A 24778-nucleotide genomic window follows, 5' to 3' on the forward strand; every position below is an offset into this window, starting at 1 on the left:
CTCCAGCTTGCAGACAGCAAATTGTGGGACTTCTTGGCCTCCATAATTATAAGAGCCAATTCCTATAACAAATCTCCTGTACCTACAAATACCCTATTGGTTCTGCTCTGGAGAACCTGACTAAGCCAGCGGAGAGCGGCCTCAGAAGAAATCAAACCTGCCTCATCTTCATCTGGGACTTCCCAGCCTCCACAACTGTAAGGAAATAATTTCTGTTGTTGAAGACACCCAGTCTGTGGTCCTTTGTTACGGCAACCCTAAGAAAGTCTAGAGAAGTTTCAGGGTTCTAGAAATGTAAGAGGTGGGGGTCCCGAAGCAGGATTGCTTGAATTTAAGGTGGAGTAATTCCTGGTGATGAGAGGGCCCAGGGTGCAACTATGGGACTGAGGGAGGTGAGGGGATGAAGGTCATGAGATAAAGGAAAGCAAAGCACAAATACAAAGGAACTGACTGAAGACCAATTTCATGATGTAGTAAGAAACTGAAATTTTTTTTTAAGATTTTATTTATTTATTTGACAGAGAGAGAGATCACAAGTAGGCAGAGAGACAGTCAGAGAGAGGGGAGGAAGCAGGCTCCCTGCTGAGCAGAGAGCCCGCTCTGAGCAGAGAGCAGTCGATCCCAGGACCCTGGAACCATGACCTGAGCTGAAGGCAGAGGCTTTAACCCACTGAGCCACCCAGGCGCCCAGAAACTGAAATTTTTTTAAAAAGATTTTATTTATTCATTTGACAGACAGATCACAAGAAGGCAGAGAGGCAGACAGAGAGAGAGAGAGGGGGAAGCAGGCTCCCCACTGAGCAGAGAGCCCAATGAGGGGCTCGATCCCAGGACTCTGGGATCATGACCTGAGCCGAAGGCAGAGGCTTCAACCCTCTGAGCCACCCAGGTGCCCCAAGAAACTGAAATTTAACATGTTGAAGTTAGTTGAGGGATCCGTTTACAATATGCTTCCTAAATGTCCATTATAAAAAATGATCATGAAATAATAAATGTGAAAGTGGTTTTTTATTTCAAACCATAAAATAAAATCTCTGAAGCCTGGTTTGCATGAATTATAGGCCTGTTAAAAAACAAATGTTCTCTGAAGCATGATCTGATGTGTCTGCCCTACAAAGCGCTATTATCCCATGACTTTCCCTCCCCTATAAACTCAGTTTCATATGGCAGTGAAATTCTGTGGGTGGAGAGTTCACAGGCAGAGAATCTGGCATGCAACTTGGTGTGTTTGTGGAACTGGTAAGTGACTCGGCCAAGGGATAGCTGCCCAATTCCTCCTCCCAGTGGGGTACTTGCCAGATTACCTGGACCTCCTAAGGTAAACAGCTTTAGCAATAACAGGATATTACCAATCTGTGTAGGAGAAGCCTCCCATCTGGAACTTTCCTAGTCCCCCATGTCAGTGTCTTTCTCAAAGCAAATAGGCTCAAGTCTTTCATCCAAGCCACTCCAAGAAGAGCAGCTCTGTTAGCCATGATCTCCAGAGATAGGGAAAGAGCCCTGTTTCGATGCATCCAGCACCGAGATGGCCTTTTCTGGTTGTACCATTAGACATGGGTGGAGTAGGAGAGGCTGCATGGAGTAGCTCGCTCTCACCCACGTTTCTCCCCCTCACCTACTTTATGGCTCCCCACCAGAACTTCCCATCACCTTCCTTCCTTCCTTCTTTCTTTCCTTCCTTTCTTTCTCCCTCTCTTTTTCCTTCCCTCCCTCTCTCCCTCTCTCTTTTCCTTCCTTTCTCTCTCCCTCCCTTCCTTCCTCTCTTTTCTTTTTTCTTTTCTCTTCTCGTCTCTTCTTCTCTTTTCTTCTTCTTATCTATTCCCTTACCTTCTGCTAGACATAAGCTTCGTGAAGGCAAAGATCCTTTTGGATTTATTTGCGGCTGCGTCCCCAGCACTTAGAACAGTGCCCGACACCCAGCAAGACACTCAGTAGCAACGTGAGCTGAAAACCCGGTAAAATGTGTCCTCTTTGCCCTCACTGTGCCAAAGAGTCCAGTTTTTACTCATTCACCAGGAAGTTGATTTGGGTTTTTTTAATTTCATTAGGGCCTAAGGAAGAGTTAAACCATGTGAGACTTTTTGAGGTTTTTAGAGGCTATAGGGAGAAATTACAAGTGTCTACGGCAGTGGGCGGGTCACCTCACCCTGAGTCTTGCTTTCCTCCAGGGCACACTAATGATAACAATAGCTACATCCCAGCCATGTGTGGCCCATCCGAAGAGGTGTGCATGCCATTGCCTGGTACCCCACCAGGGGGCACTATTGCCACCTAAACACCAGGAAACCACAGCGAGGGGGACATTCCGTGGGTCGAAGCGGTGGCAGAATACGCATGATGACCTCTCCATGGCCTCTGTGTCTCCCTCCCCTAATCTGGTGATTCTCGGAAGAGGTTTCCTTCATCTCCCCCCACCCCCCCGGAGAGCGTGGCTGGGTTTGAAGGATTTTTCTCTGTTGCCTGGAAGCGGGTGTCCGGGTTCCAGAAAGACTCTACAATGTCTTAGAGAACAGGCCGAGGATGTGGGTTGTTTTCGCAGAGACCTGGTACCATTTTGGCAGTGGCTTGTTCTTCAGTTTGTCCTCCACCAGACTGGGGGGACCTCGAATCCAGGCTGTGCTCCCAGTTTCTAGAGCAGTGCCTCGTGCTAGCAGAGAGGTACTTTATTGGATGAAAATAAAATGAGTGAGGAAACGACGATAAGCAGCCTTTTCCAACTGTGTGTAGTTCCCTAGTTCTAAGTTCATGTCCCGTATGTGCCTTTAATGCTTGTAAGAGTAGAGATTATGGCGTCCTCTTAACGGGCTCACATACAACATTTCCATTTAGAAGAGACACGGTGCTCTTGTTTTCTCCCATAATCATAGGAACCAGTCGCCCGTGTTCAGTAAGGGACCGCTGCCACACGCTGGAAGAACATGACAAGCTTGACAGTCACAGCAGCAAACAAATGGCGTTTCCTATGTGCACTGTCTGATGTGTTTTGTTTTGACACTAGTTAGCTCATTCAAAACGCCTAAAACAGCACCGAAAGGGACGTACTGTGGTCATGTCTGTGGCACAGATGAAGAAATCAAAGCGCTAAAAACTATCACCCACGGTCAGACAGTAGTTAGTGCCGCTGGGACCTGAGCCTGAGCCAGCAGCCTCCAGAGTCGTGGTGCTTAATTACTGCTCTACAAAGCCCCTTTGAATCAATGAATTCACAGTAAATGTGACCAATGATAATAACTATGTACTGGGACAATATTTTGATATTACTAAAGATTTCGTTGTTCTTAGTATCTCCTGAACTTTATGATCCTTTCCCTCCAAATCTTAGCAATTTGGTGTCCTCAGGGGGAAAAGAACGCAGAATACATAAGAATTGCACTGTAAGCTCTGGGCATAAATAAAAGATCTGAAAGAATACCACTGCCTGTGGACCTGTCTCCTTACTGGGGGAGAAAGAACTGGGAAGTGTGGTTCCGGCCACGCTTCCTGTAAATTCTCTCGATGGGAGAGAGGGATGGATGCACTCCAGGGGTCCACAGGTCTGGGGAAGAAAGGGTCTAAGCCTCCGGCCCATCCTTACGGATACAGGGAAGAACCAAGAGGCAGATAGGACCCCAGAGCTTCCCTGGTCCAGCAGGAAGTGGGGACAGTGGAGTATAAAAGGCAAAGTGCCTTAGGTGCCCCATCTAATGTCCCACAGTTGGTGTTTAGAAGGAACAGGTTTTCTCCTACGTCAGGGAGGCCCTGAGTGGCTGAGACAGCTGTCATGAGGTCTTGAGATGGGAATGAATAGGGCCCAGGGATGACCTAAGAGTTGACTGACGGAACCCCCGACAGACATGAGGTCGGATGCTGAGCAAAGGCCAGCTACACCCACTTTCTTGTCCCCAGAGCACCTGCTGTCTTGGAGCTACCTGAGCCCTTTGTCATCCTGTCTGCAGGACCAACCAGGGCAACCACCTGAATGGACCAAGGAGGTTTCTGTCACTGGGTGGAAAAGGGGCTTGTGACAAAAATTAAGTTATTGTAGAAAAATACAGTTAATATAGGGTAACTAAATGTGTTGCATCATAGAATTTGTGCTTGTGAATAATCTTCTGTGCAGTAGGTAACATTTAGTGCTTAATGTATGCCAAGAACTGTGCCAAGTACTTCACATCAGTTCCTCGGGCTTTATCTCCTTGGAGTTGAAATAAAATAACAGAAATTTGGGACTAATCTTTATCATCTTGTCCCTATTCTCCTTTATATCCACTCCTTTAATGACCCTCTAGGGCTCAGGCTCCTTTTTTGTCTTTTTGCTTCTTATGGTGGTTACACATCATGGCTCTTTTCTTCACAATAGAGTGACCACATTCCAGTAGGCAGAAAGGACGTCATCTACCTCCAACCACTGAGTACACTACAGTGGTGAAGGAACAGGTAAACGTAGTAAGAAACTACCATTCAGAGAAAGGAGGGATGGGAAATGTGGTGGTCACTGGCCCGTCACTATCATCAGATTCTGCTTGTGGACATGGGGAGGACTCTGGGCCTGAGCACAGGGGTGCTCGTTGGTTAGACAGTCTGGAAACTCCCGATTTGACGCTGCTTTCTGGGAGAATCTCTCTTGTCCATTGTCCTCTGTGGACCTGGATCTTTCCTCTCCAAGGCAAGGATTATGATGGATGCACTTCTAGGAGTTTGCCCAGCTTTCGAAGTCCGCTTATTTTGGTGGGAGTTTGAGTGCCCTGAGATTATTCCAGCACTTGAAAGCTGTTACAGGCCAGGCTTGGGGCTCCTTTGACCAATTTCTTCTATTCAAATTTGCAGGTCTGCTTTCTGTTTGCTTCCAGTCATTTCCACACATAAGAAACAACAGCCAAAGATCTTGGGAAGACGTGCTTTTTACACATGAAAATTCTGATCTTTTTCCTATAACCTTTGGTGCTATCTTTTTAGACGGCTCCTGCTGTGAAGAAATTTGAGAAATTGCAAATTCCATCTGCAACAGAAGCTTTCTGCTTTTACATGATGGTAGCACTGATTTTACTCTGCTTGTAGGGCCTTCCGTTTGGAGTACAGCAGCAGTCAGCTTTCTTAACTCTGCAAGGCCGCAAACCGCGGGGCTGTGGCAGATGGCATTCTCCCCAAATGGGTGCAATGTTACCCCTGATCCTCCGTGCTCTTCCTACAACCTTACCGTGACACCTCTCCTCATGAATGACAGGTTCCAAGCTCCTTCCCCAAACATCTAGGTTGCTATGGCTATAGCAGAAGTGGCATTTTGTGACTTCCAAAGATAGGTCATAAAAAAAGGGATTCAGCTTCCGTCTGTGCTCATAGGACCCTCACTCCCGGAGCTGTGAAAAAGCCCGGGTTGCATAGAGAAGCCGGGGGTCGCTGTTCTGGACAACAGACCCAGCTGAGGTTCTAGTAATGGCTCCCATCAGCCTCCACTTACAAGAATAGTTGGGACTATTTAATCAAATGAAATAACAATAAAAATGGTCACTTTCACATAATACTGGAAGTAAACAGAGATGTGGCATGTTGGATGATAAATACGAGTCTAGAAGATGATTAAATAAAATTGTTTTAATTACGGGTTGATGAGTTAAAGACATCAATCGTTGCGATCAGTGGGAACCAGTGAAGAACGAACCTTCCAAGACTACCATTTACTCTGAAAAACACTGAAGTTTTTTCTTTGCCCATACAGAAGAGTTTTATTAAGATAACAAGTAATTTGTCAAATGTTTGAGAACAGCAGAGCCCCCACCAGCACCTTAATGGAAACCACCCTTAATGGAGGTTAAGGAAACCCTCATGGAGGGTTAATCAGAATAAAACAGCCCACCAACAAGCCCATAAAATTTCTAGACCTAGAAAATTCCGGTGGCAACCCTCTCGGGTCCCCTCCGTCTTTGGGAGCTTTGTACTATCACTCAATAAACTTGACTTTTTAAGGGTTGGTTTCCATTAAGGGGGAGGGGGCTTGTCCCTGCCTGCCTTTCTTCCCAACTATCTTGCATTAATATTTTTAAGATCCAATCATGTCATAGCATGCGTTGTACTCCATTCCTTTTTATGGCTGGATAATATTCCGTTGTATGGATAAAACACATTTTGTTTATTCATTTATCTGTTGATGGGCATTTGGTTTGTTTTTCCCTTTATCTTTCACTTTCAACAGACACACTGTTATGCAATTCGGTTACTGTTGACTTCTTAACCCGCATACCAGATAACTTCTGCATTTAAGGGTCTTGTGGACAGTATGTCATAGCGTTAGAGGAGGAGGCCAGAGAACCTCCAGCCACGTTCTGGAAGGAGCCAGCTCTGGGGAGTCCTGCAGAGCTGTGTGTGAATCCTCCGCTGGCTGGCACTGTCTCTCTGACCTTAGTCAAATCTTAGACGCTATCTTCATGCGCAAGCTTGGGTTAATAAAGTTTGCCTTAAATTGTTATCATGAGAATTGTAGGAGTTAGAATTTATATGAAGGCACTTGTTCACGGATTAGCACACTTTGTACTTGTCAGTTCCCCTTCCGATGCGAAAGGCTTTGACTTCATTTCAGGGAAGACTGGCTGCCCGGACAGAAGTAGTTTTGGGGCCGCCTGCTGTGCCTTCTTGACCCCAAATGGCAACTGCAGGCCGTAGGTCCCAGCCCAGAGGCATCCGGTCAAAGGCAGTTGCGCTCTCAAGTGAGCTAAAGCTTCCTTTGCATTTCTTTGGCTTTGGCTACTCACGAATTCCTCTCCCTTTGGCAGAACCCTCTCCTCAGGCCCCATTGCCATCTCATTGCTTGAGTCTACATTCAGTCTTTCATGGAAACAGGCACAGAAATGAATAATGAATTCATAATGAATTCGAATGAATTAAAAAATGAATAAAAAAGATTCCTTTTCTCAAGGGATCTTATCTAGTGGACAGAACATTTGAATGCAGCAGTAAAAATCTGCTGTCATATTGTGCCTCTTCCTGGGAGCACAGGAGGACACCTCCACTAGTCTCAGGAGGCCGAGGCAGGGCGCCAGGAAGAGGTGATGAAATGGCTGACTCCCCAGATGAAGGGGGAATTAGTGAAGTAGAAACATCATGCAGATGAAGCAGGCTGAAATCACTCGGCTTGGATTCTGGGCCTCACCGTTTACATCTATAAAGTCGGGTAATATTAGAGTTGTAATAATAAAAACACTATGTTAGAAATTCCTGAGGGTGGTACTTTGAAATCTTTGAAGGCTTGTGATAAATGGGGGCTCTTGATGCTATTATAAGGGGAAAGGGGAAGAAGAAAGTTGTAAGGGCAGGAACAATAATAAAAATAGTAATATTCAGGAATGATTAACTATTTTTTTTTAATTTTTTAAATTTATTTTCAGCGTAACAGTATTATTCATTGTTTTTGCACCACGCCCAGTGCTCCATGTAATACGTGCCCTCTCCAATACCCACCACCTGGTTCCCCCAACCTCCCACCCCCTGCCCCTTCAAAACCCTCAGATTGTTTTTCAGAGTCCATAGTCTCTCATGGTTCACCTCCCCTTCCAATTTCCCTCAACTCCCTTCTCCTCTCCATCTCCCTATGTCCTCCATGTTATTTGTTAAGCTCCGCAAATAAGTGAAACCATATGATAATTGACTCTCTCTGCTTGACTTATTTCACTCAGCATAATCTCTTCCAGTCCCATCCATGTTGCTACAAAGGTTGGGTATTCATCCTTTCTGATGGAGCCATAATACTCCATAGTGTATATGAACCACATCTTCCTTATCCATTTGTCCGTTGAAGGGCATCTTGGTTCTTTCCACAGTTTGGCGACCGTGGCCATGGCTGCTATAAACACTGGGGTACAGATGGCCCTTCTTTTCACTACATCTGTATCTTTGGGGTAAATACCCAGTAGTGCAATGGCAGGGTCATAGGGAAGATCTATTTTTAATTTCTTGAGGAATCTCCACACTGTTCTCCAAAGTGGCTGCACCAACCCATTGTAACAATTTATTAACTAACCTACCATAGTAAGTATAGACCACATAAGTAGACTAGACAGTCTACTTAAGTAATTATTTAAGTAGTAAGTTAAGTAGTAAGTTAGTTAAATAGTAACTTAAGTAACTAAAGTAGTCTACTAGGTAGACTCAGACTGTCTAGTCTACTTAAGTGGTCTAAGCTTACTATCTTAGGGCAAGTTAAATTAATGTCTTCAAATGTTAAGAGTTGGGTAGAGTTGTTATCCCATTTTATAGAGGAGGAAACTGAGACACAAAGTTGTCAGCGATCCTGCCTGCACCCACATGGCTAGCAAGTGGCAGAGTCCAGGCCACCTTGTTCTAGAGTCCTTGCTCCTGATCACTGTGTTGGGACAACTGCAAGTAGTTCCTTAGGACGGCAGCGTACGTAATAAGAGGAGGCTGGGACAAATGAGGTTGGAGAGGTAAGCGTGCCCAGGAGAGGGAAGGCTGGCCAAGCTCAGGAGTTAGAATTTTATGCTCAGAACAACCAGGACTTACTGAAGACTTACCAGGAGAACCATATGCCTGGGTTTTCCCTGGGGGATCCTGTAGGCAGAGCGAGACTCCTAGTGATGAACTCCAAATCAGTGGATGTCAGCTGAGGGCTCAGAGTCCAGGGAAGGAGCTCTGCTGTGGAAGGCCACCCAGCTGTTGATTGTCTTAGTCCCCCCGGCTTGCATATCCAGGGATGGGAGAAGGTGCCTGGAGAGAACATCTCTCCCGGCTCAGAGGCTTCTGGGAATAACCTACAAACTCAGGAATCCAAATCAGGGGAAATAATTGGCCTTTACTGACCCTATGATTTGTTTATACACAATATTTTATGAGGTGTTCCTATGTAATCATACCATTAAAGCCTCGTGGTAATAATATTCTTGGAGAATATTAACCCCTTTCACAGAAAGAGAACCTGAAATGAATTATTTAGGCCTTCGAGCTAGTAAGCACAGAAGACAGGACTCAACCTCATGTCTCATCAATTCAGGCCTAGGTTCTTCCACGGTTATCCCAAGAGGGAGACGTTGTGGTAGTGGTTCACACTGATTGCTGAAGGGCTTTAGGACCACTGTGACACTTCCTTGCTGGGACCACGGTGACACATTCTTCACCAAATGATGTGTCACATGGTACCCACGTGACCATGCACACGATTCATTATGCATTAACCTGGCATCAATGTCTATGTAGAAATTGCAAAGAAAGCAAGATTACAAGAAAGTAAACCAATTAATGTAAGTATAGTAAATTTTCTATTTTTACTTTGTCAGATGTTTAGAATCCCGACCATGCTGGTCTAAACAGTAACTCTATTTAGAATTCAGATACTTTTCCTTTTTACAGGGAAATAGACTCTTCCCCTGGTGCTCACCCTACTGTGGAAGGAAGGACTGGAAATATCTTATTAGAATCGTGTATCTGGAAATGTTTAATTTATATCCTTATTCCCCAGTATAGTGCCTTGTGTGCACTAGACACTGAATAAATGTTTGTTTATAAATGATTGGTTCCTGTCTGATTGGTTCCTACTGTGTAATAAATACTAAACTTTATGAAGTTTTTCTCCACACGTCAGACACAGTGCTGGATACCGAGAGACAGAAATGTCTAAACCCAATCTCCGGGACAAAATGATGCATTGATTTACAGTACTGTCTTCCTTCTAGATCCACCTGGGTTCTTAAAAAACACTAATGCCCAGGCTTTTGGCACAAAGATTCGGATGTAAATTGTCTAGATTGAAGTCTGCTTATTGTTATTTTAAACAAAACATAACAAAACAAAAAGCAAAACCAAACAATCCAAGTAATTCCAGCATATAACTAGAGTTTATACTCAGTGGGAAAAATGGATCCATAAAAGGCACGTGCAATGGCGTAGTGAATAAGAATACTGGGTCTGGAGTCCTTGAGGTCAAATGTACTACCTACGTCTCCTTAAGTTGGTGATGATGTACCCAACCTGAGGCTCAGATTCCCTATGGGTACAATGGAAGCAGTAGTAATAGCCAACTATTAAGATATTTGGGAGAATAAATTTGGATGGTGCAAACCAAGCACTTTGTACAGTGTCTGGCGTATAGTAGCTGCTTAGTTTTATCAATTATTATTACTCTGAGGACAGTAAGCAGAGTGTGCTACGGGAACACATTGAGAGTTAGAGAAGCTGCTCAGGAGGAGGATGTTTTCTTCCCTGACCAGGTGCCACCATCATTTTGTTGTACAAAATAGAGGTCCGCTGTCATTTCTGGAATAGTGACCTCATTGGGAACTACTTGCATAGTAGTTCCCTCCAGCTGCACAGATATCAAAGCTAATAGAGTATATGGCAGTGCCCCATCTACATGATGGGGCAAAAATTCTCTTTCCCAGAATTATTGTGAAGATGAAATAAAATAATTGTAAGAAAGTGCCCATCACATAGTAGGTGTGCAACAAAGAGAGAAGAGGAGATGGGAGGGAGAGGGTGGAGAGAGAACCAGGTGGTGATGAAGAAGGTTACACTGTAGGTTGAGTGAGGGGGAGGGTAGCCTAACACACTTTGAAGAAAATGTCTAATATAGAAGTATCAGAGAATATCAGATCTTTTGCAGTAATCTCAAACCTCAAACTTTGTAGGTCCATCACACTCATTGCTGAATCTGCTTGTTTGTTTGTTTTTTGGAGTGGGGAGAGTTATAGTTTGGTTTGGTTTGCTTTGTTTTATAGAAATCCAGGTGTGGGATGCCAGTGGTTTAAAGCCTCTGCCTTCGGCTAAGGTCATGGTCTCAGGGTCCTGGGATCGAGCCCCACATCGGGCTCTCTGCTCAGCAGGGAGCCTGCTTCCTCCTCTCTCTCTGCCTGCCCCTCTGACCACTTGTGATCTCTGTCTGTCAAATAAATAAATAAAATCTTAAAAAAAAAAGTTCATAAAAAAAAAAAAAAGAAATCCAGGTATGTTCATTTCCTTTTTCTACTCTGTCAAATTTAGCACAAATTTAGTGGCTTAAAATAACATCAACTTATGTTACAGTTTTGGAGTTCAGATGTCAAAAATGAGTTTCACTGGCCAAGATCAAGGTGTTGATCAGATCATGCTCCCTCTTGAGGCTCCAGAAGGGAATCTATTTCCTTGCCTTTTTCTGGCTTCTAGAGTTGCATTCCTTGGCTCCTATTCCCTACCTCCATCTTCAAAGCAAACGTCTTGCATCTCCAAAAATCTCTTTCCTCTCTGATCTAACTTCCCTTGCAAAGACCTTATAATTATATTTGGTGTCCCAGATAATCTCCCCATCTCAAGATCCTTTAAATAACCACATATATAAAATTCCTCTTGCCATGTAAGGTAACATACTCGCAGATTCTGGGAATCAGGAATTGGATCTCTTTGGTAAGGTTACTAGTTAGCCTATCACACTAGGCATCTTGCAAGTTTAGAAGGTGGGCAAGGAAAATTTTTTTAACATTGTTTTAATCTGATTTTACAAACATTCCTTGCTTTTTCAGATGCAACAGCACAAACTATTAGAGTTGTTGAGTGACTCAACTTTGAGATGTTAGTAGGCTTATGATTAAAATAATATATATTATACTATATGTATAATATATATTACATATATAATATATATATTTTATATTAACACATAATGTATTATTTGTTTCAGGGGTATAGGTCTGAGAATCGTCAGGCTTACACAATTCACAGCACTCACCATAGCACAGACCCTCTCCAGTGTCCATCACCCAGCCATCCCATCCCTATCCCCCACCTCCCAGCAACCCTCTGTTTGTTTCCTGAGATTAAGAGTCTCTTATGGTTTGTCTCCCTCCCTATCCCATCTTGTTTCATTTTTTCCTTCCCGACTGCCCACAAATTCCCACCCTGCCTCTTAAATTCCTCAGATCAGAGAGATCATATGATAATTATCTTTCCATGATTAACTTATTTCACTTAGCATAACACCCTCCAGTTCCATGCCTGTCATTGCAAATGGCAGAATTTCATTTTTTGATGGCTGATTAGTGTTCCACCCTATATATACACCACATCTTCTTTATCCATTCATCTGTTGATGGACATCTAGGCTCTTTCCATACTTTGGCTATTGTGGACTTTGCTGCTATGAACATTTGGGTGCATGTGCCCCTTCGGATCACTCTATTTGTATCTTTAGGGTAAATAGTAGTGCGACTGCTGGGTGGTAGGGTAGCTCTATTGTCAACTTTTTGAGGAACCTCCATGCTGTTTTTCAGAGTGGCTACACCAGCTTGCATTCCCACCCACAGTGTAGGAGGGTTCCCCTTTCTCCACATCCTTGTCAACACCTGTCGTTTTCTGACTTGCTAATTTTAGCCATTCTGACTGGTGTGAGGTGGGAGCTCACTGTGGTTTTTATTTTTATTTCCCTGATGCTGAGGGATGCTGAGCACTTTTTCATGTGTCTGTTGGCCATCTGGATGTCTTCTTTGCAGAAATGTCTGTTCATATATTCTGGTGGGCAAAGAAATTTGCCCTGATTTTGAAAAGTGAGGTCTGGAACATCTGGGTACTATGAAGCAATATGGACTAAAGAGTAAATTAAAATTATCCATTCTTTCATTATTGTTAATATTAAGTAACACTCATTAACATTTGAAAACTTTCACTGAAGCATGAGTGAAACGTGTCCTGTTAGCATCTCGTTCATCTGGCATGTGTTCGTTGAGCATCCATTCTGAGCCAGAGTACTTAACTGAGTTTGAAACATATTTGCCTTCAAGAAACTTCGATTTTGTGGGGCAGAGAGAGAGAGAGAGAAAAAAATTAGTGATTTCACTATAGACGGGGAAATGTAATGAAAGCTACACGGAATGCTGAGGCAAAAACATAGGAGCAACATGAACCTACTTGATCAAAGGGGTCTGGAAAAGGCATCTCAGAGGTATTGGTCAGGGTTCAGGTAGAGCGGCAGAATAGGATTTGACTGCAAGGAGTTGGAGATTAAGTAGTCCCAGCAAGGCTGTTGTCTTCACATTGATGCTGGAGCTTGACGTTTGCAGGACACGCAGTTGGGAAGGGAAGGGGCATGTAGAGTGTGAGTGGGAGAGGATGGGGAAAACCCACAACCTTGGAAGTATGTTACTCTCCTGTGGCCTCTACCATTCAAGCTGTTGATGATGTGCGTAGCTCACAGGAGAAGCTCGTGTCCTTTGTCAACAGAATTAAGTCAGAGGAGCTGAAGGAGGACCCAAGGCAGCGGCAGTGGCTGCTGCCCCACACCAGAGAAATGAAAACATCTATGCACTGCAAGTGGACATATTACAAAGACACAACACCTGAGCCATCTGGGCTTTCAGCTAACTACAAGTCATTTCCTGTAACTGGAGGGTCTGATGTTAGGGGGGTAGGACAGGGTGGGAGGGAGATACAGTGATGAACCCAAGCCACAGGTCAAGCAACATCAAGCAAGCAAGATCACTGGGGACTTTCGAACACCAGACATTGTTCGACTGCATCCTGAGGGCAATGGGCCACTACTAATAAGAGTGGGTTATCCAATTTTCATTTTGAAAGTTTAAAGTGATTAGCACAGCATCATCTTCCCCTCAGGACTCAGCTCTCCCCATTCTTTCCTTGCCCACCTGTGTCCATGACAAAGTCTCCTGCTTTCCCCCAGTACTCTTCTTGCCTCAGAAATGACATCTCCCTATTTCCCTTCCTCCTTCCATGCAAGTCCCATTTCTTCCTTTTTCAGTACTGCTCTAGACAGCCTTTGTCCCAGAAGGATGGAAATAGGCACACGGGTGTGTCACTAGACCATGACCTTCCTGAGAACAGGAACCTTGTTTATATAATCCAAATGTCCCCACTGCCTAGCATAGTGCCTGGTACTTAGAAGGTGTTCAATACATGCTTATCGATTAAATAAAAATCCAAGAGCTTCTTCACATCAAACACTTTGCTTATATGATTTTTCAGCTGTATTAATCGATCACTGTTAAACATAGGAAGGCAATGGATTTCGATATTTGAATAGAGAATTAGGTGACAGGAAAGGCTTCTAGCATCCTTCAGAAAAGCATGTATGTATAGACTCATTATCAAGAGGAAAAGGAAAATCATTTCTCTTCTGAGATGTGTTCTGAGCCACAGACCAACATCTCATTCTTTACTGAACTGTTTCCTAATTCTCACCCGTATGGGCTTCCTTGTCATTCTTGTTGTCCTTAATCCTCACAGGACTGCCGGCCGGGTTGTTGGACCACTTATAATTATAAAGAGGCTTCAGTTTTTTTGTGTAGATAGAGTTAAATACTCTTCGGAAGATTTGTTTAAGGTTGGAGGAGGTCAATCTACGGGCTATTTCCTTAAAAACTGTGTAGGTTATCTCCGCCAACTCCCTGGTCACAGGGTCTTCGTCGCGAAGCCTCGGGTCAATGGCTGTAGGAGAAGAAGGGCCTTTTAGTGCAAGTCGTCTCTCTCATGGTCGAGAAGCTCTAAGCATGGCCAGAACCACCACCTTCCACAGTCTCTCCTTTCCTTCTCCGACCCCCCGATTTTCATTATTTTGACTAGAAGCATCCAGGAAACTCTGCTTATCCCCACCAGACCGCAATAAAGAAAACTAGGAACGCTCACTAAATATTTACAGAGCGCCTATTGTGTGCTGAGCAGTCTAAGTAGCGAAAACATAGATTCATGAGGAGGTTCAATAGTGCTCATAATAATGACAAAGTTGGAATCAGTCTCAACGTTCTTCAACAGAGAACCGCGTAAAAATTACGCACATCATAAAATGAAATACACACACATAGTAATGTGAGGATGTAAACCCACGGTCCTTGGCATGAATATGTGAAGTGGAAGAGTTATACAACCACGAAGGTGGTTTAAAAAATCAACGTGTAGTAACTTACATTCTTTAAAAATGTCTGAGATAATGTATAATGCCAAAATGCTAATACCATTCTATCCAGATACCAGGCTTGTAGTTCTTTTCTCCCCAACAAAAAAGGAATTGAGAGGGGAAAACAAGGACAGAGGTGGCAAGGAGAGAGGAGAAGGAGCAGGAAATGAGGGGGAGAACACGATCCTGAGGGACTTGTAGGCAGAGTTGTCGTGCTGAACATCGGTAGGTGGTCAGTAAGTAGATGTTGAATAAACGGGCGGACGGGTGAACGAGCGAGTGGAAGAGGGAGGAAGATAATGACGTGTCCGTGTGGGCTCCTCGGTGGTAACAAACGTGCCGCCGGGGGGAGGGATGTCAAATCGCCGGAGGCGTGTGGGGTGGGGGCCAGGCATATGGGAAATCTCTGTACTTTCCTCTCAGTTTTGCTGTAAATCTCAAACTTCTCTGAAAAATAAACTCTCTGACACACATCAGAAAGGGGAAGGCAGGCAGGCTGCCACCCGATTTTCCACCTCACCTATTGGTAAATTGGATCCTGGAGAGGAAATAGAGGCCAAGAGGGAGACGCATTCCTGGTGCGTGTGTGCACTGCTCTGCCCTAAAATGTAAATTCTCAGAGGGAAGGGACTTTGCCTCGTTCACTGCTGTGTGCTCTGCAGCTGGATTAGTGCCGTCACATGCATCTACCATGTGACGGCACTATTTATTTGTTGGATAGATGAATGAGCGAATAAATCTTCAACTCTGTAGTTCCTGAGGGCTGCGGGTGATGTTAGGTCTCAAATAATGAGAGGCATAGACAGATTTAAGCGCGCGCACACACACACACTCAGAAAGGAAGGTAAGAGAAGGAAACGGAAGAGAAAGGAAGGGAAGCAGGGAAGGGGAAAGGAAGAAAAGAAGAGATGCCCTCCAACCTAGTCCTTCCACGGATTCCCCCTCACCACTTTCCTCCCATCCCCGGCAAAACAGCTGGGAGAACACAACTGTGAACTCAATCACTAATAGTGAATTCACTTAGACTTATATGTACAGATTCCATTATAACTTCAACACTTACCCTCAAGCATGACTTCTATTTCATCTCTGAGCAGTAAGTGGCCACCTACCTTTGCTAAGTACCCTGTGCACAAAGTAAAATTAAAGTTACCCCAAAATATATTATGCAAATTCATTCTCTGATCTGGCTACTTAGACTTCTTCAAAGAAAACATCTCTAGATTATCTTTGAAACATCCTTTAGAGCTTTCAAATAATCACTACATAATGAAACTCTTTATTGAGATATATTTACGTGGAGAAATGTGCACAAATCATAATTGCACAGCTTGGTGAATGACTGCAAAGTGAATACTTCTAGCTACCACTTAGACCTTAAATAGAACAAGTATAGCATTCCGGAGGCCTTCCTCATGCCTTTCCCAATCTCCTCTCCCACCCTTTTAAAATATTCTTTTGCTCAACTTGAGCATTTTTGTGACACTCATCCAGGCTCCTTATTGTAGCGATCATTCATTTATAGTTTATTTATTTATTCATTTCTCATTTATTTACATAATAGCTTTCATGCCTGCTTTTACGCTACAACTGCAGAGCTGAGTAGTTTTGACAGAGGCCAGACATATCCATAGCTTAAAGTATTTACTATCTGGTCCTTTACAGAAAGAGTTTGCTGAACCCTCTTATAGGACATTCTGTCTTATGAATGCAGCATTTAAAAAAAAATCCTTTCTGCTGATGCTGGACAGTGTGTTGTTTTCAACTCATGGCTATTATGAATGATGATGTTATTATGGGCGTTCTTGTATGAATTTTGGTGTGTGTTTGTATGCACTAAGGTTTGGTTTATAGCTACCAGACGACTTACTGGCTAATGGATATGTTTATCTTCACCTTTAATCATTACCACCAAACAGTTTCCAAAGTGGTTGTACCAATTTTCACTCCCACCAGTAACTATGAACCTTTCCGTTGTTTTAAATCCTCTCTGCTGCTTGACATGGTTAGTCTTTTTCCTTTCAGTTTTCCTTTCAGTTACTCTCGTGGATTTGATTTTCTTTGCTTTTTTTGGCAATGATTAATAAGTTTTATATAGCATTTTTTGGCCACTTGGCTATTTCATTTATAAGATATCTGTAAGTATCTTGCCTTTTTTTATATTGAGTTATCTTTTACTGATATATTTGTAGGCATTTTTTATTTGGGATATTAATGTTTTTTAATGTCACATGACTTACACATATCTCCTACTTCAGGACTAAACTTTCCCATTTGTATTTTTTATTTTAATAAACAGAAATCTCTAATTTTAATGCAGTCCAATTCGCCATCTTTTTATTTATGGTTAGGGAATTTTGGAGTCCTGATAGGAAATATTTGCTGTCTCAAGGTCACACTGATATTCTACTATACGTACTTCTAGAAGCTTTATTGTTTTACCTTTTCCCCTTTGGGATTGTAGACCAAACGGCAATTATAATGCATAAAGTAGGAGTCAATATATTTTTTCATGTGTGCATGATTAACCCAGCACCACTAAAAGAAAAAACACCAGTCCTTTCCCCACTGCTGTGCAAAGTCATTTACAACATAAATTGTGTGGGGGTCAGCGTCTTGACTTCATTCTATCAGTGCTACTGCCACACTACCTTCACGTATGACATGTCCTGATACCCTTCCAGTAGTAGAAGTTCTTCAACTTTGTGGTTCTTTAAATTATCTTGGCTTACTCTCTAGCCATTAAACTTTCATGTAAAGTTAAGAATCAGCTTGTCGCATTTCACACATGCGTTCGCGCACGCACACACACACACACACGCACCCTGGGTGAAATTTTGCTTGGGATTGCATTGAATCTATGGTAAGTTTTGGGAGAGTGGACATTCCATAATATGGAATTCTTTCATCCACAAACATGATTTGTCATGTTCGTGACAAAAGTTTCTAAAAACTTTCTCAATGTTTTCTAGTTTTCTGTGTATCAGTCTTATACATCTTTCTTTTGTTTTGAGGTATTTGATGATTTTTTTTTTTTTTTGGTGCTGTTGTATTAGGCATTTTCAAAAATTTTGTTTCCTGGAGGACCTGGGTGGCTCAGTCGATTAAGTGTCTGCCTTTGGCTCAGGTCATGATCTCAGGGTCCTGGGTCGAATCCCACATCTGGCTCCCTGTTCAGTAGGGAATCTGGTGTTCCCTCCCACTCTCCCTCTGTGCTCTCCCTCTCTCTCTCTCTCAAATAAATACACGAAATCTTCTAAAAAATGCGGTTTCTTGGTCATTTATTGCTGGGATATAGAAGTCCAATTGATCTTTGTATTTTGATGCTGTAACTAGGAAACTTACTAAATTTCATATTATTCAAATAGTTTTTTTCTAAATTCTTTCCAGTGTTCTAAATATTTTTTTCTAAATATTTTAAAATATAGTTTATTTATCTACAAATTTTAAAAGTGTTATTTTCTTTTGTCTAAATGTATATGTTTTATTTTATCTTATTATTTTAGTTCTGGGAAAGCCGGGGGTATTTACTAGAGTTCCTCCTCATGGTCAGTCTATTGCAAGTTTTGTTTTTTCAGTTCAGTGAAACCTAAAATTTCTGCACTATTTTTCAGCTTCCCAACTACCACTTTTGCATTTACAATTGGCAAAACCTAAAAAGAGAAATAATCCCCAGATATCAGCGTACTTCTTTTGGTATTCTAGAGTATACCATAGTACCCTTCTGTCTTGGATCACTGCCTTTATAAAAGCTCTTAGATGTTTTCAGATAGGTTTTTAGAGCCTTTTTGAAACTGTTCTTGTTATCCTCATTTTACAAATGATACAACCAAAGCCTACAGAGGTGAGTGACTTGGTAGAGGCCACATGGCTAACAGGCATTCATTCTGAGATGTGAATGCAAGCTGATCTAACCCCCACCAATATTTCATATTGTCTCTACTTCAGTCAAAACAGTGATCACAAAAATCAGAACCATTGGTCATTTCCAAAACCCATCTACAGATCGTAAAGCTCAAGCTACTCTTCTTGGCATGGGGGGAGCACGGGCTTAAAACTTTGACAATGCTTGAAACAAAAATGTGTGTTGTGGGGGTATCCTTATATGTCAAGTTTTTCCCCTCTGCTTAATTTTATAATCCAGCGCAATTCCTTTTAGAATGAGATAGAGAAAACAAATAGATGAATGAAAGTTTCCCATGCTAGAAAGTACTAATTTCTCCCAATGTCAAATGGCTTCTTTCCTTTAGTTCTCTTACTAACACCGCTGTGTTTTAGCCAGACATATGGCCACCCAGCAGACGTTGAGATTCTCATGACTTCTTTGGACTTTGGCAACATGTGTGTGTCCTGGGCTAGTGATCATTTAGCAGAGGTAATATTAACTGTTTAAGGAATTGGGTGTGACCTCTTGACATGTTTTTCCTTTCCAGTTGACTGGTATGTAGAAGTGGTTGCAGGTGCTGGAGCAAACATCTTGGACTTGATGTAGGAAACTGTGACAAGGATGCTAGAGCAGTAGAAGAGCTGGTGCCAATGTCCTGGCACTTGGCCTGCTGTGTGTTTCTGCCACAGCTGTATTTGGATCTTTCTTACACTGCAGGGACATATTTCATAAATTCAATATAACCACCAGAGGAACAAAACAGGTGGCAAAGTTAGGCAGCAACACCTGAACACTGAATGGCTCTCCTGACATGGCAGTTGTGAAAGTCACAAATGAACGATCAAGCAGAATTTGAAAATCTGACAAACATGTCGGATTAACCAAAATGCCAACAAGGCCCACATGAGTGTGACCTCAGCTGTGTGGACGACGGCAATGGGTGATGGTGGGGAGAGTGGCAGACAGGGAGTCTGAGCTCCAGCCATGAGTGTGGCGACCGCTAACTCCACTCAGTTTGCTACCATAGTTCAGGTTCAGGGGCTCCTTATCTTTCCTTCCCCCCTGCCCCCAAGTAATTGGACATCCAGAGAGCCTCATGTGAAGTCTCAAATTTTACATGTCTGGGCTATGACATATTGCTAGCTGTCAATTGATATCATTGTCTTCTTCTTGCCCATTAAAAACAAAACAAAACGAAACATAATTCCAGGCATTTCTTGCAACTAATGATTCGTCACTGGGGGTATAAGATACACCATTGGTTGAGACTTTGTAGAAAGCTTTGTAAGATGGGACTGACCCAGAAACAAAAAGCTGATTTTTGCCCTTTACTTTTTTGTTTCTTCGTTGGTGTAACACTGAAATGCTGAAGGTAATCAGAAAACACAGATGGGGAGAGATGCCACATGCTGAGGACGGGTAGCATTATAAAGCCAACGATGCAATGAATATCTAGGTACACACGTCATTTCTCACATGCAAGCGTGTCGAGAATAAATCCTCCCGAGAGGAGGTTGAGTCAAGAGAGAACACATCTCCCATTTTGATGGATGCTATCAAACTGCTCTACTTAGAGATGGTGGCTATCTACATTCTCACCAGTAAGGTGAAGAGATTACCTACGTCCGGCAACCTCACGGTGACCATTGAGTGTAAAACTTTTTGGTCTTTGTCATTGTGTTGGATGGAAACATTTCATTTCAATTTGCATCACTTTTTGGATGACCATGTTATGAAAATTTCATGTTAATGAGCCAAATTGTTTTTTCATGTTCAGTGTCCATTTTTCTAATGGGTTGTCTTTTCTTACAGACTTGCATAGAATCTTTGGACAGGAAGAACTCACCCTTCATTTGTGGTGTCATAAGTATTTCATCTCAATTTGGTTTTTCACTGCTTATAGTGGTCCCTGCAGAAATATTTACACTTTTCATAGATTATAAATCTTTTCTTTATGATTCCTAGATTTTGACTTTTACCTTAGAAAGATCTTCCCCAACCCCTGATTATAAAGCAAATCCTTCCATACTAATTTTTGCTTATCATTATTATGGTTTTATTTTCAGCATTTGAGCCTTCGACTATCTGAAATTTATTTAAAGTAAGAAGTAAGATAGGAAATTTTTTAAAATTCCAGATGGCTCACCAGGTGTCCCCAAACTACTTAAGGAATATTCTATATTTTCATCACTGTTAAAGCCATGATTCACCTTAAAATAGTGCATGTTTTGATGGTTATTTCTGGCTGGTATTGTTTGTCTATTTATCCCATGTGACTTTAAGTTCTGTAGCTGTATTAATATCTGATAGAGCTAGTCTTTGTCTTTGTCTCTATTTTTTTTTTTTGGTCAGAATTTCCTGGATATTCTTGTATGAAAAATTCTATGTTAATTTTAGAATCAATATGTCACTTTTGAGAAAAGAAATCCCTACTGACATTTTATTTTATTATTTTTCATTTCTTTATTTATATTTAAGATTTTATTTATTTGAGAGAAAGAGAAAGAGAGAATGCACATGAGCAAGGGGAGGGGCAGATTGAGAGGGAGAAGCAGACTCCCCCTGAGCTGGGAGCCCAATTAGGGGCTCTTTCCTAGGACCTTGAGATTATTGCCTGAGCCTAAAGCACACACTTAACAGACTGTGCCACCCAGGTAACACCCTAATGATATTTTAATTGGCATTTGATTCCATGCCTATATTCCATGCACATTAAAAAATTTTTTTAAAATTTATTTTCAAGAGAGACCGTTAGAGTACAAGCAGGAGGAACAGCAGGCAGAGAGAGAAGCAGGTTTCCCATGGAGCAAGGAGCTGGATGTGGGACTCTATCCCAGGACCCTGAGATCATGACCTGAGCTGAAGGCAAGATACTTAACCAACTGAGCCACCCAGGTATCCCTTCCATGTACATTTTAAATTTTGATTTTTTTTTTTTGCCAAAATATGGTTTCTACCTTTCTATTTATTCAAATCTTCTTTGCATCTTTCAGTAATATTTGCAAGTTTAAAAATAGAAATATTATATATATATTGTAGAGTTTTTTCAGGATCTCCCTTCCTTCAGTTTGTCCATACTTCTTCCTTTCCTTCCTCCCTTGCTCATCTCCCTTCCCTTGGGACCCCTTTTTTCCTTCTTTCCTTTTCCCCCTCTTGCCCTCCTTTCCCCTCTTCCCTTCCTTCCTTCCTTCTTTCTTCCTCCCTCCCCCTTTTCTTTTTCTTTAGGATTTTGTAGGCACTAGTCTTTGGTATTTTAGGGTTGAATACTGAAGTGGAGAAACCTTATTTTGTAATTTATAGATGACTTTCCCCCCCTAAATCCTCAAGAATACTTTAACTGTGAAGTTTCATAAATTTATTATGAAATGTCTTAATGTTGTATTCTGCATAAAATGTTTCTTGAAAATTTATTTACCACTTCAGTTTATTAATCAAGCCTTTTTCCTTTCTTTTTTTTTTAAATTTTATTTTTTTTAAACATATATTTTTATCCCCAGGGATACAGGTCTGTGAATCGCCAGGTATACACATTTCACAGCACTCACCATAGCACATACCCTCCCCAATGTCCATAACCCCACTCCCCCCTCCCAACCCCCCTCCCCCCATCAACCCTCAGTTTGTTTTGTGAGATTAAGAGTCACTTATGGTTTGTCTCCCTCTCAATCCCATCTTGTTTCATTTACTCTTCTCCTACCCCCTTAACCCCCCATGTTGCATCTCCTCTCCCTCATATCAGGGAGATCATATGATAGTTGTCTTTCTCCGATTGACTTATTTCGCTAAGCATGATACCCTCTAGTTCCATCCACATCATCGCAAATGGCAAGATTTCATTTCTTTTGATGGCTGCATAGTATTCCATTGTGTATATATACCACATCTTCTTTATCCATTCATCTGTTGATGGACATCTAGGTTCTTTCCATAGTTTGGCTATTGTAGACATTGCTGCTATAAACATTCGGGTGCATGTGCCCCTTCGGATCACGACGTTTGTATCTTTAGGATAAATACCCAGTAGTTCAATTCCTGGGTCATAGGGTAGTTCTATTTTCAACATTTTGAGGAACCTCCATGCTGTTTCCAGAGTGGTTGCACCAGCTTGCATTCCCACCAACAGTGTAGGAGGGTTCCCCTTTCTTCACATCCTCGCCAGCATCTGTCATTTCCTGACTTGTTAATTTTAGCCATTCTGACTGGTGTGAGGTGATATCTCATTGTGGTTTTTATTTACATTTCCCTGATGCCGAGTGATATGGAGCACTTTTTCATGTGTCTGTTGGCCATCTGGATGTCTTCTTTGCAGAAATGTCTGTTCATGTCTTCTGCCCATTTCTTGATTGGATTATTTGTTCTTTGGGTGTTGAGTTTGCTAAGTTCTTTATAGATTTTGGACACTAGCCCTTTATCTGATATGTCATTTGCGAATATCTTCTCCCATTCTGTCAGTTGTCTTTTGGTTTTGTTAACTGTTTCCTTTGCTGTGCAAAAGCTTTTGATCATGATAAAATCCCAATAGTTCATTTTTGCCCTTGCTTCCCTTGCCTTTGGTGATGTTCCTAGGAAGATGTTGCTGCGGCTGAGGTCGAAGAGGTTGCTGCCTGTGTTCTCCTCAAGGATTTTGATGGATTCCTTTCTCACATTGAGGTCCTTCATCCATTTTGAGTCTATTTTCGTGTGTGGTGTAAGGAAATGATCCAGTTTCATTTTTCTGCATGTGGCTGTCCAATTTTCCCCACACCATTTATTGAAGAGGCTGTCTTTTTTCCATTGGACATTCTTTCCTGCTTTCTTGAAGATTAGTTGACCATAGAGCTGAGGGTCTATTTCTGGGCTCTCTATTCTGTTCCATTGATCTATGTGCCTGTTTTTGTGCCAGTACCATGCTGTCTTGATGATGACAGCTTTGTAATAGAGCTTGAAGTCCGGGATTGTGATGCCACCAACTTTGGCTTTCTTTTTCAATATTCCTTTGGCTATTCAAGGTCTTTTCTGGTTCCATATAAATTTTAGGATTATTTGTTCCATTTCTTTGAAAAAAATGGATGGTACTTTGATAGGAATTGCATTAAATGTGTAGATTGCTTTAGGTAGCATAGACATTTTCACAATATTTATTCTTCCAATCCAGGAGCATGGAACATTTTTTCATTTCTTTGTGTCTTCCTCAATTTCTTTCATGAGTACTTTATAGTTTTCTGTGTATAGATTATTAGCCTGTTTGGTTAGGTTTATTCCTAGGTATCTTATAGTTTTGGGTGCAATTGTAAATGGGATGGACTCCTTAATTTCTCTTTCTTCTGTCTTGTTGTTGGTGTATAGAAATGCAACTGATTTCTGTGCATTTATTTTACATCCTGACACTTTACTGAATTCCTGTACAAGTTCTAGCAGTTTGGGAGTGGAGTCTTTTGGGTTTTCCACATATAGTATCATATCATCTGCGAAGAGTGATAGTTTGACTTCTTCTTTGCCGATTTGGATGCCTTTAATTTCCTTTTGTTGTCTGATTGCTGAGGCTAGGACTTCTAGTACTATGTTGAATAGCAGTGGTGATAATGGACATCCCTGCCGTGTTCCTGACCTTAGCAGAAATGCTTTCAGTTTTTCTCCATTGAGAATGATATTTGCGGTGGGTTTTTCATAGATGGCTTTGATAATATTGAGGCCTCTATCCCTACACTTTGAAGAGTTTTGATCAGGAAGGGATGCTATACTTTATCAAATGCTTTTTCAGCATCTATGGAGAGTATCATATGGTTCTTGTTCTTTCTTTTATTAATGTGTTGTATCACATTGATTGATTTGTGGATGTTGAACCAACCTTGCAGCCCTGGAATAAATCCCACTTGGTCGTGGTGAATAATCCTTTTAATGTACTGTTGAATCCTATTGGCTAGTATTTTGGTGAGAATTTTTGCATCTGTGTTCATCAAAGATATTGGTCTGTAGTTCTCTTTTTTGATGGGATCCTTGTCTGGTTTTGGGATCAAGATGATGCTGGCCTCATAAAATGAGTTTGGAAGTTTTCCTTC

The 24778-nt window shown here is 41.9% G+C and overlaps 1 protein-coding gene across 1 annotated transcript in view; it reads right to left on the reverse strand.

Moving 5' to 3' along the window:
• Window positions 1-13916: 13916 nt before the first annotated feature.
• Window positions 13917-24778, reverse strand: part of MROH9 (maestro heat like repeat family member 9) — a 93572-nt gene continuing 82710 nt past the window's right edge. Inside the window, exons 21-22 of the mRNA XM_032863006.1 lie at window positions 15918-15980; window positions 13917-14388 (exon numbers count right to left, since the gene is read on the reverse strand). Of these exons, the coding sequence (XP_032718897.1) occupies window positions 14132-14388; window positions 15918-15980 (320 nt within the window). The 3' untranslated portion in view covers window positions 13917-14131. The remainder of the gene's footprint in view (window positions 14389-15917; window positions 15981-24778) is intronic.

The sequence above is a fragment of the Lontra canadensis genome, unplaced genomic scaffold (genome assembly GCF_010015895.1).
Source record: "Lontra canadensis isolate GAN:19392208 unplaced genomic scaffold, GSC_riverotter_1.0 scaffold24, whole genome shotgun sequence".
In the NCBI taxonomy this organism is placed as follows: Eukaryota; Metazoa; Chordata; class Mammalia; order Carnivora; family Mustelidae; genus Lontra; species Lontra canadensis.